Below are 12395 nucleotides of genomic sequence, written 5' to 3'. Positions count from 1 at the left end.
GCGCATGCGTCTTGAAAACACGGAAGTCCCATGTTTGTCGCTCCGCAGACGTCACTCCTTGTAATCTCTTCATAAATAGTATTTTAGTCTACAGCAGCGGTCCCGGTGTAATATCTGACTGACTCTAACACCGACAGCTTGTCAGTGGACGGTGGCATGGCCGCAGGGTCCCTCATGCATCTGTAGTGGAGCTGTGAAGCTGTGATAAGAGAAAGATGCCCGCTCGTAACATCGTGTCCAACGGGACCCAAGACAACAAAGTCAGGTACTCCAGGTTATCCTCTGACGATGACGGCTACACGGACCTACAGGTAAGACCCGCCGCGTGCTGCTGGACACAGTGTGGCACGAGTATCTGCGTTTATGACCCAGGACCAACACAATCAGTGTGTCCAGAATTATGACATCATAAACATCTTTACACATTTTTAAATGTTACATGGTTCTGTTTTTAATCTGCAATGATTGGCTCATTGTCATGATGGACGGAAGGTGACAATTCATCCACTTTATCAGCAAGTTACGTTTAAAACAGCAAATCTAGGCTTAAATGGTTAAATAATTAACTTTGAGGTTGACTTCAGGGATTTTGTCCGCAGGGAACTCTCCAGTAATCTGTCTAAAAAGCAAAGATCTCAATGTGCACAGCAGAGATTAGGATTCTTACCTTTGACTGGAAACTGGCTGATTTCATTAATGCAGAGGAAGAGAAGCAGAGTTTACCAATATGTTGATCTAAATTTGGGGGGAAAACGAGTCCTAGTTTTGACATTGGCTGTCCATGACGAGCTACACATCTAAAACAGAATAATGTAAGATAAAAACTTTGTGTAAGATATAAATTATAGTTTAATTCTGGAAAAACGTTGGATGTTTTTTTCTGTGTCACAAACACATTTTATTATGATATATATACATATATATATATATATATATATATATATATATATATATATATATATATATATATAGATATAGCCTTTGTTACGATTGATACAAATTGTAATGTGATAACTATTAGTATTGTTTTATTTCTCAGCCTTAGCTCCAGATGATCTTACTTTTCCCACAATCTCAAATATGTCTAGAATTGGTTAATGTCCCCAGCCATGAAATGAGATTACCTTATTGACATCATCAGGATATTTTTCTTCTCATACTTCCAAAAACTCCTGTAGAGTTACAGACATCATAATATAAGTGTTTTCATGTTTTCACATGCCAATAATAACTCAGGATGACTAATAAATCGAGCTTTGGTTGGTGGGTTTAGGCTTCAATTGAGAACGAGTTGTCTCTATGAAGGTTTGTATGTGAATAAAGACAAAAACACCAATTATATTTGTTCAAAAAAGAAATCCCCTGACATGAATAATTAAAGCTGCTGTGTGAGGGGGGTGCATTGTCTTTTTTTGCTTCTTATGTTTATCAAATTATCTTTCTCACATTTCCCTGCTCGCAAAAAAAATGGCACGTCATGTAGACAAATATAGATTCCTTAAGGAGAATTAAAATAGCTGTCTGTACACAACAGTGGGTCTTTGTGATTGGAGCTTTCTGGCAGAGCTGTTCACTTTACTGTTCAGGTTAAATGTCCACAGGTTATAAATAATGTATAAGTACACTGCTCATGAAAAGATAATGAAGTAAATGTGATGTGTATATGCGTTTGCTCCATCAGAGAGAATGTAAAACAATATTGAGATGGTGGTTGGTACTTAAAATCACAAATAAATCATCTTATGGATATTTGAACAATTAAAACAAAGGAAAGGGTTAAGAAAAACTGCTTATGAGGTCAGTTCCCTATTTAAAAACAAATATCCAACAACCAGTCATGTACTTCAGATTCTCCAGTACATCATGAGCCTGACAAACTTTGCCTTTCTACAATATAAGTGGGAAACCGGCAGCGCTCCACAAAGCTTGCTGTGTCTGAGAAATGTGCTCTAATTAAATATTTCTCCTCCTCTCCAGTTCAAAAGGAGCCCACCCAAAGTCCCGTACAAAGCCATTGCTCTCGCCACAGTCCTCTTCTTAATTGGCTCTCTGCTAATCATCATTGGCAGCCTTCTCCTGGCTGGATACTTTGGAGTCACTGTGAGTACTTTTTCAAAACAGAGCATTTTTAACTATGATGTATTAATTAGGGCCATGATCAAGAGAAAAGAAGAAATCAGAGAATTCAAGAAGAGGGTCATTATATTCTGAGAATAAAGCTGTAATATTTTCCCGAAAAATATCTTTTTTGTAAATAAGCAGCAGGGAGAACCAGTGTCCACTGGAGGTTTACTTTCCCTTGATCCAAAGTCGTGATCCATTCTTGTTATTTTTTGAGAAACTATGACTGACTACTACCAGACATGTCTTCCTCCTTTTAAAGAGGCCATGTCCTCCATGTCTGTGTGCTTTCTTCTTCAGAATGGACTCTGCTTATTGCAGTTTCTTGTTCCTTTTTAATTTCCTATTACTTGATATGAGTTGTCAGTTGTCAGTGTCTTTAAGTATATGATGACTTGATAATGTGGTGCTGATCCTCTGATTTTCCCCCTCTAACTTGACACACAGCCGAAAAATACAACTTTATTCTTGAGACCTCTACACTTTTTATGGTTAAAATCAGCCCTAATCAGCAGAAGAAGTAAGATTTTTATTTTTATTGAATAAATGTGTCAAATGCTGTCTCTCTTTCAGCACTCTGACCGGACCGTGCCTGTCCTCATCATTGGGATCCTGGTTTTCTTGCCTGGAATTTACCACCTCCGGATAGCTTACTTTGCGTCAAAGGGCTACCCGGGCTACTCCTATGATGATATCCCAGACTTTGACGACTGATCTATGCACTGTAGCTTCAGAGAGTCTCACTGTGCTTGTGTGCACACACATACTCAGTCGGGCTTGTGCGGGCGGGACCTCGAGTAGTGATACCTCTTGCAGAAAATGAGGTCTAATCGTTGCTATAAACAACTAGGCTAATCTGATAATGCCAGGCTGCTGTTATGAAGCCATATGAGTTTCAGATATTGCTTGAATTGTGTATTTGTTTTCTTAGCTTGATTCATTAATACAACTGTTATTTGATGAGTCCTTTAATTTAATTTAATTTATTCATAATTGAATTAAAAGCTAATGCTGGTTTGTGACAAAATGGTCAGCATACCGTAAAACACAATTAGCCTTACCTCCGGTTAATTCTTCCTGACTCTGCAGACTTGTGCTTTCTAGGGAGGATTTCAAGTGATTAATGCCGAATCCTCCGACCTCCATATGGTACTCGTCCTGTGAGAATTAACATTGTCCAACAGTGAAGCATGCAATTAAGCCCTGACGTTCGGTTAACCTCTTTCAAAACCCTTTTTCTGTTTAAATCTTTTGAAAGTGTGTGAGTCTATGGCAGGATGACCGCCTCCATTTCCTTTGCAGGTTAATGTCATATGTAAAACACGTTGTCAGTAAAGGTTACACTAGAACATGGCAGTCTTGTCAGGTTTATGCTTTGCTACTAAATTTACACAAGGAATCCTCCACTAACCATAAACTATCTTGTGTAACATCAGATCAAACAGCTTAGTAGCTATTCTGGGTACTTACTACCTTCTCACACTTACATCCTGAATCACAGAAAAGATAGAGATAGGCTGTACACTTCCTTCTATCTATACATTTATTGCCTCTGCAATTAACTGTTTATACCTCTGTAATTTGTGCTTTCTATCGACCTATGATTTTTAACTTGCTATTAATTATGACTGTACATTAAAGCACAGATATACAAGAATTGCTGTTAAGAAATATTTTTTAATGAAAACCTGAAATCCTAGAATAAAGACATACAACTTTGAGAAGCACAACTGTTGAGCAGACATAATAAATGACAATGAATAGTATTCTATGTGTATTGTTTTACTTTAATGGTTTATAACCATAGTTGAGATCTAATTTTCTAATTTGCCATCAAGGATAAACCATTGTGAACTGTAGTTTAGGGGTTTAATGTATTTTCTCCACTGCACATTAATACACTTTGCTCTGTCATGTTAAACCCTTCTTACTAATTGACACTGTCATGAACCTGATCAGTCTCCGCTGATCCAGGACTAATACCGCCCCCCTGTGGTGATCCAGACTGTCAGGCAGTGGATTGGCTGTTTCAACAGTAGGGTCCCAGCTTCAGACTAGGGATGCATGACATATATTAGTCAGAAAGTTTTTTGTTGTTTTAATCATGGAATATGAATGAATCCATATTTGCTTACTATATTTTGCAATTTAACCCTTAGATGTGCATCAACTACAGGCTATGAACTTCCTGTTAAGAAATGTGAAATGATTATTGGTATCGGCCTGAAAAATCCATATTGTGCAGCATCCCTACTTTAGACTATATAAAATGTATCCCAGTTATGACCTCTTCCATCGTCAGCTCATGTATTGCAGTAGATCTGCTCATGTACAGCTTATCAAGACAAAGAGCCTCGGAGGTAAGATGGTGAAAATTAGTGTCTTCTACTCTTTTCTATTTATATATTTAAATTTATCCAACTCATTTTTCACAGTAAGACGTCGCATAAATTTATATCTGAGAGCCTATGATTAAAAATGCTAAAACAAAGAGACTTGTTACTTCTAAATAATCCGTGTATGTGAATGAATGTGCTAATTTAACTTTAATATAGGGCAAAACAACACGTCTTTTCACTTCAAATTAACAAAAAAACACTGTTAACTTGAAAGCCGGTTTAGGTTTATGGTGATAAATGTTTCATTGACATTAAAATAACCATTTATGAAAGGAATAATAGCTTGCTAGCTTCAGCCGCAAGCTAACTAGCAACGCTATCATTAGCTTAAAATTTGAATGTGCCGGAAGTACTAGTTTGAAAGAGTAATTAGTTCAGTACAAATTTAATGCAGATTTAAGACTTATTATCAACTCTCATGTTGTCAGTATATTTATATTCATATAATTAAAGAAACTGACGGCTCATTCTCTACTTAACCTGATGCTGTGATTGTTTCAGGAAGTAAAAGTTACCTGTTGATCATCTTTCAATGTCTGTTACTGCAGTTTACAGTGTAGTCACTATACTACGTAATAGTCTAGTTATTCCAACAATGCCACCGTAAATCAAGAGTACTTTTTAGTATATTAATATAGTGATACATGTAAGCTGCAAGGAATATATATATATATATGTTGTGTTTTTTATCGTCTTTATAGAAAAAATATCAACATTTCCCAGGTAATTTATGTGTATGTGTGTGTTGTGTGTGTGTGGGTGGGGGGTATAGTGGTAAACCCCCATCAATTATTTATACCACTTAGATCACACCCTATTTTTCCCACTTTACACAGTAGCCTTGTATTTGACTTCACTGGGTGTTTGTGGGTGTTTTTGTTGGACATTTGCTGGACGATCCACCAAACGTCCCATGTTGTCTTTACGTGTGTGTGTTTGCCTTTTGTTACGATCCTCGTGTTTTTCCCACGAAAAGACGCTTTTGTCCGAGGCGCTAAAACACCAGCAGCATCAAGTCACATGGAGACAGGTGGCAAAGGAGAGGAAGCGCATACACGCTCCTTCAATATAAAAGCATGTTCTACTCTTCAGTCTAACGATCGATGCTCGGACAACACAACCTGGTTTAAATATAAACCCAAGTCAATATCCAAGTGTTTACCCGTGTTAACCCGTGTGCCAGTTGATCAGCAGCATGGACAATACCAGGAAACTGAAAACTGGCTATGCTCACCTGTAGCATTTCTACTTGTTTTTAACACAAATAATCTAAATTGATACATTTAGTAATGCATATAATGTCGGTTTTTTTTTTTAAATGCCCATTGCAAATCTGCCTGATTTTGCAGTTATAAACAAAAGCTATTAAATTAACATATAAAACGGAACAGTTGACGAAATAATACTTCAATTTTACTTAGGGCTGAACCATATGGCAAAAATTATATTAAGACTAAAATGATCATATCACTCCATAATTAAATTAAATTAAATGTCGTATCTTTGATGTTTTTTTTGCTCCAGAGTGAAGATTGTAATTTTAAACCCTTCTTTATTATTAGAGAACATTAACAAACACCATATATACAACAAAACAATGTGTCTACCTTTACATAATATGACCTTCTCACTGTAGCACGTGCACGCACAGTGCTTCCTATATTAAAGAGCATTATTTTGAGATATTAGACCGTTGATATATTGCCATTGATTTAAACTAAACTGAGCTTATTATCTATATTGTTTTATTGCCCAACTCTAATCTGACTAATCGTTTCAGATATAGTTCTAACAACAGAGCCGATCTTGCGACAGAAGCTTTATGCTGAAAGGTGTAACCGGAAGTATGGTGGTTAAATCAATGCTAATGAGGGTTTTTCCAGCAGGTCCTGTAGTAGTAGTTCGTAGGAGGGGTGGATGAGGAGGAGGAGGAGGGACACACAGTATGAAGAGCAGGGCACTAACTAAACGTGCAGCCCTGTGGTCAAACCTGCTGCTGCTACATGAGAGATGTTCTGACCCACACGCAGCTTTACACTCATCAACGAAGTCAACAGAAAACTCTCTCTTGCGACTGAAGGTACTTTGGACGAGTTTGGACAAAGAGGAGTACTAACGCAGTGGAAAGTTGAACTGGTCTTTAAATGGTGAAGGTGTCCTGGCTTCATGGATTTTACTGAAGTCTCCTCCACGCCGTCGTTTAACCGCGGACCCTGAGGACTCACTTTTGATTCTCTTCTTTTCCTCCGCGCACGGACTGAGCACGAAGATGTGACCAACCTGCTCCTCACGCAGAACCGCCTCCTTTCCTCACATTGATTTTAAAAGTCGTTTCCTTTGATCGAACTACATGTGTTCTGCAGAGCGAGCGTGAGCGAGGAGCACCGATGGATTGAAAGGTTGCACTTTCAGCTGTGAGTGAAAAGTGCCTCAAGTAAGGTAAGAAGCTGCCAGAGCATCTTTCCCAGTGCGTTCAACTAAACACACAAACCATCTTATTGTCATGCATATAGATAGATATCGATTATAGATCAGTTATACGCTGCGCGCACATCTCTGCCACATTTATCTTGTGATAGTGATCCTGTGTGATTCGGCCTGTTATTGTCATGTACTCGCACTATTACTGTGACATCAGTCTGTCCTCATTAAAAATACACTGTAGTACCACTATGACGCATTTTGCCTTTGTTTACGTTTTGTATATCACATGTGCCATTTGTAATCTCGCCCTAGTGAGTGTGGGTTCTCTCTCTCTCTCTCTCTCTCTCACTCTCTCTCTCTCTCTCTCTCTCTCTCTCTCTCTCTCTCTCTCTGTCTCTCTCTCTTTCTCTCGCGTTAAACCACAGTGAATAGGTTTAACACGCTGGAATGGCCCAAACCTGAACTCTGTTCCCTGGATTAAAACAGTCAGAAGAACAATAGTCAGTCGAAAGTGTGTGTTTGTAATATTTTTTATTAAGGTCTCTCTCTCCCTCTCTCCCTCTCTCTCTCTCTCTCTCTCTCTCTCTCTCTCTCTCTCTCTTTCCTCTCTCTCTCTCTCTCTCTCTCTGCATGTATCTGACTCACTGTCAGACAAAAGATGCACCTGTTTTGTTTTACAGGAGCTCTGCTGGTGGGGGGTGTCACTGCTCACTGGAACAGCGTGTAGCTTATGGCGTGAGTCTGTTGCATGTGCACCACAGACTTGTTTGTTTATTCGCCTGCTGTTCCGCACGCTGCGATGTGCTGGTCTCAGCCTCATTTGGGGTGTTTTTGTGCAGAGGAGAGCAGCCCTCTTCTTCTGCTGTTTACTGGTTTCAAGCGTCTCTCTTTGTTTTTGCTGGGCTTTGTGACTCTGATTGGCTGGACACGAGGAGCACAGGGGCACACACCACACATCATGATGCCTGTAATCCCTTGTGTTGGATCCTCTGACTGTATGTGGACATGGACACAGCTCATAAGCTTCCTTCATTCCTCATCAGCTTGTAGGTAGTTTATAGATGCATTTGACATCTTGTTATATTGTCATGAAGGTACACAAGAGTCAAATATCTACTTCCATTCTGCTCAAAATCATAAGTCGGTTTTTGTAATAGATTGTGATTCATTTATTGGGTTTGTATTTTTCTGGCAGAATCCTCTCCATGGCTTTTCTGTCAGAGCTTAGCTCTGGTGTCGTGCCACACATTTATATCCAGCATATATCAACACTACATCAGGCCTTGACATTTCATTATCGCGCTGCGCTGTTCAAAACACCATGCAGCCAACCGGGCCCTGTAGGGACGCTGTCATGCTGCAGGAAATTGATTGCATTGGGAAGGTAAATTATTCATGAGTGGAAAGTGGTTACTCCAGATTGCTTTGTTGTAACTTCTTAAAACGTGGTCTGTAGTTTGGGATCCTAAGGAATAAACACATGTCTCATCAGTGGACTCCTGTCTGAAAGAGTCCCTCACATCTGCTCAGTAACATCTGTCCTGAATAAAGAAATGAGAACGTCTGAACATGTTTAGTTTTAGTACTTAAAAGGGTCTGTTGTGGTCCTTTCAGATCGTGTCTCATTGACTGTTACAGAAAGAACCCAGTGCCATGCTTCAACACTGGGTTAAGCTTTAGAGGTCGTTACCTGTAACTTTTGACCTTAAGGTCCTCTCGGTGACTTGCCTTGAAATTAGCTTTATGGGACTGACCTGTTCCCGAGAGTTGGGGGCAGGGAAGCCTCAGGAGTTACATGAGGGCGGTTAGCTGCTTAGCTTTCACCAGACTCAAGTCATCTTCTGCTCCCCTGAGACGTCTGGGCTACATTAAATCATCACGGGAGAGAAAAACAACATGAAATCACTCCACTGTTGCCTTAAGCATGTTGGTGATTCACTCATTTGCAGCAGCATTCGCTTGTTTCCAGATTGCTCAGTGTGAGTAAACATTCAACCACTGGCCAGGAGTCAATATCGTTATTCCCTGTGGCACCATGTGTTGGGTTACCAATGATCAGTGTGTTAATCCATATACAGCCGGCTTTTCCCCTCACGAGACTGCTCCACTCCCGTGCCCAGTGTGTGCCCAGCTCATTTCCTTTACTTTCGTCTAAAGTCAATGCAGTTTCTAAATTAGGTTGCCGTGCCAGGGAGAAAATCCATGAATTGATTCCTGTGCTGTAAAGGCTGGTTTAACCAGTCATGTTTGAATTGGTGGTTTTCAATCTATTCCTTTGCTAATGGTTGTGATTCACATGTACCATTTATGTAGACCTGTTGTCTAAGTTGTGGTTTGGTTGTGTTACTCTGTGCACCTCTTTGCAATTTTATGCTGGGGAAACACTTGTACTTCCTGCCTCAGGCTAGTTCGCACCAAAGCTACGGCCTGTGTCAGGATTAACAGGGATTATTAAGAGAGTAATGCTACTGCTTATCGGACTTGTATCTGTCACCAGCATAACCGGTGGCTGTCCTTAGATACTGAAGGGATCACACACACTTTCACAGAAACTCACACACTCAAGTCAAAAGTTCCCTTTCTGTGATGAGTCTTCTGTGTTTCAGAGAAGAAATAACATTACAAGGGGAAACTGACAATTTATTTGTCACGTATAATGTTGAGAAAATAGTTGAAAAACAAGACTTCTGCATTGTGTAAACAATTATAAAGTGAGTTTTAAGTTTTGCATTATTCAATGTACATGCCTCCTGACCTGCTTATTCCAATGGGATACAGAGGAGATGGGGAGATCAGGCTGACCAGCTGCTGCAGCTGACAGCTTGGATTCAGCTTTATACTTGGATTTAATGCCTGAAATGGGGGGTGAACAAATTTAATTCAATGGCAAGACAAGTTCATCTATTTAGGGTATGATTCTGGAGACCCCTGTATTGCAAAAATATTTTAAGGCCTTTTCAATTTGGAAGTCAAGTTGGAAATTCTGAAATGTCTGGTTGAATGAAACATCATTTTATTTAATTTGGCTTGAGGACCAAGTTGTCTTTGTCGGCTATGGGATGTGTCCTCCGTAAGATGTGAAAAACCCAACATGCTAGTTTGACCAATCTATCCCCACCAGCTGATCTTGTGGAATTCCAGTGTTTTAGTGACTGGTTTTTGCCAGTGATTGATCACTGCGCATCCGGATGACAATGTCCTTGATTTGTCTCACCAATTTGATCTCTAATTAAATTACACTATTAACACTCAAAGCAGCAGGGCAGGATTAGTCTGGGTGTTACAAATGTTCCCTCCAGAAGGCAAAGCCATGACTAGATCCAAAGCAATTTGTGTCAATGAAATCCAGTGTAACATCGCCCCAGTCAGCAACGTCTGCTGCACACCTCACAGAGCCAAATGTCGTGTGCTGAGGCAGGGACTTACTGCTTAGATAACAGTGATCACCTAATGATATGAAGGTGCCATTCGGCTGCATGTTTTTTTTTTTTTAGTCGTCACTCTGTGTTGTTTTTGTGTTGTCACATTTAACTTTTGAAAATCATATCCCGGTAATCTCATACTCATCAAAGTTGTGTCTATTTGCACATCTTTGTCTCAAGTGAAGGACGGACATACTACAACTTATTCTGTAATGTGATTGACTCCCACTACTGCTGTGTGACTTGCAAACCGCTGCTCTAATTATGTCCACTTTCCCTCAGTTACCCTTGTGAGAAGATTAGCGTGTCGGAGTAAACCCCTCGCACCTCTCACATGCACCAGTATGTATGGTGCATGTGTTAAATGGGAGCGGTAATCCACTTTATTCTTTCTTTGTAAGTTAATTATGAGATGTAGATCATAATTGCTTACAGTTCCGTTAGTGATAATGTTTGATTTGCAGTCCCATAAATCGTTGGCAAGTCAAAGATGCTTCTTTTGACTGTTCTTTGACTGTTCAGTTACATCTTAAACACCTGGACTTTTGTTTTTAGGCCGTCTCTGTGCACATATCAATTAAATTGCCCCTTGCTTTGCTCGGCTGCCTGAGGAAATAACCTGGTTGTCTTCTGTCTACTCCCGCACCTGCAGACAAAGCCCCCTCCAGGCTTCCTCTGTAATATGCCGGCTCAGTGTGGGCGCTGCTCTGTCTGTCTGTTCCCACAAGTCATTTCTGGTGTGGAAGCACAGAAGCGCAGGCAGGAGCAAAGGCAAGGTTTGATATGTTCCGTGGTTGTCAAAAGTTACTTCAGGTCGAGATATGGGCTACAATCTATATAGATATATTTCTGGCATGTCATTAAAATGACTGTGACGACGACAGCGGAGATGACGCAGTGAGGTGTCACACTAATGATCAGACTGGAAAGATGTATGGCATCATTTCCTGATGCTATTATAAGAGTTCTGTTTATTCTTACACTCAAACACTAATCAGTGCAGTAATCCTCTCCTCATTATAAACATCGCACTTTCTTTTTCTGTGTGCCTCGGCCCTTCCCTCTCCACCAGCTTCACCCCTATCTAATGTGTTTTTGTCCCACTCATCGTCAGTGACTGTTACCTTAGTTTCATCTTTGTTTGTTCTGGAAAGGTTCCAAACTAAAGTTATTACTGTCCTTAACGGCCAGCCCGAACAGTAACAGTCCCCACCCTGTGTTGGTCAAGTGAGAGGAATTAAACGCATCTTTTCTCCTGCTCTATTCTGGGTTCTGTGTTTACTCCAGTACAAACGTTTCCTCTCAGAGACTAAACACAACTCACTGATCCCTGTGCTGCTGCAGCACATCTGTGCTTATATCAGCTCTTAAAACCAACACCTACCTGTTTTCCAAGAATAGCCTCCCTCCTATATTACCTAAATGATCTTAAAGTAATAAGCTGGTATTACGGGCACTGAAGGGAGTGACTCTATTATGTCTGAAGGGCAAAAACTTAAACTTGTGCCTTTAATCCAATTTGAGGTGGAGGGCCTAACGTGTTGCCGCAGCGGTTCTTACTGGTCAGTCTGTGAAGTAGGTCCACAATTTAGGTAAGTGGTCTCCTGTTTGTGGGGCTCATTAGTAGATGAGAAGCAGTGGGTTGTGCTGGTGCACTCGCATGAGCTCTTTGTGTATTTAGTGGAGTAGTCGTGTGAACCACATAGGCTGCTGTTGGCCGCTTGAAATGTACGGCCATGTTTTGACCCTAGTCTCATTTGAGTAATTTATCTTATGGCAGTCTACTTATGCCACTTAAGTTAGTTTTTTAAGCACCTGAATAAGATAAAATCTGGTGTCATGATAACACACCTTTGAATGTTGCTCGTGTCCCCTGTCAATGGCTGTTAGCCTATTTAACTTGTGACGAGACCTTCTGGATGAGCTGGACCAATCACAAGCACCAGGTTAATCTGTACATACAGTTGGAACTTTGTATAGCGTGCACACACTCCAAACTCACCCATGCACACACACACACAAACACAAG

At 40.2% G+C, this 12395-nt stretch overlaps 2 protein-coding genes across 2 annotated transcripts in view; both read left to right on the top strand.

The window, feature by feature from the left end:
* Positions 1-3887, top strand: tmem230b (transmembrane protein 230b). The gene is made up of 3 exons (XM_053420393.1): positions 1-311; positions 1978-2100; positions 2695-3887. Exons 1-3 carry the CDS (start codon positions 216-218, stop codon positions 2833-2835), a joined length of 360 nt encoding a protein of 119 aa, XP_053276368.1. The 5' UTR covers positions 1-215; the 3' UTR covers positions 2836-3887.
* A 2563-nt stretch (positions 3888-6450) lies between these two features.
* igsf9b (immunoglobulin superfamily, member 9b) overlaps positions 6451-12395 on the top strand; it is a 28481-nt gene continuing 22536 nt past the window's right edge. Inside the window, exon 1 of the mRNA XM_053421812.1 lies at positions 6451-6959. The gene's annotated coding sequence lies outside the window, so the exon portion shown is untranslated. The remainder of the gene's footprint in view (positions 6960-12395) is intronic.

This window comes from Pleuronectes platessa, chromosome 4, assembly GCF_947347685.1.
Source record: "Pleuronectes platessa chromosome 4, fPlePla1.1, whole genome shotgun sequence".
In the NCBI taxonomy this organism is placed as follows: Eukaryota; Metazoa; Chordata; class Actinopteri; order Pleuronectiformes; family Pleuronectidae; genus Pleuronectes; species Pleuronectes platessa.
The sequence above is the reverse complement of the archived record's forward strand: the minus strand, read 5'-3'. Positions and strand labels throughout refer to the sequence as shown.

Coding starts and splice junctions, on each gene's coding strand:
- tmem230b (XM_053420393.1), top strand. CDS start 216: ATGCCCGCTCGTAACATCGTGTCCAACGGGACCCAAGACAACAAAGTC. Junction 312..1,977: donor ACGGCTACACGGACCTACAG/GTAAGACCCGCC, acceptor CCTCCTCTCCAG/TTCAAAAGGAGCCCACCCAA. Junction 2,101..2,694: donor CTGGATACTTTGGAGTCACT/GTGAGTACTTTT, acceptor TCTCTCTTTCAG/CACTCTGACCGGACCGTGCC.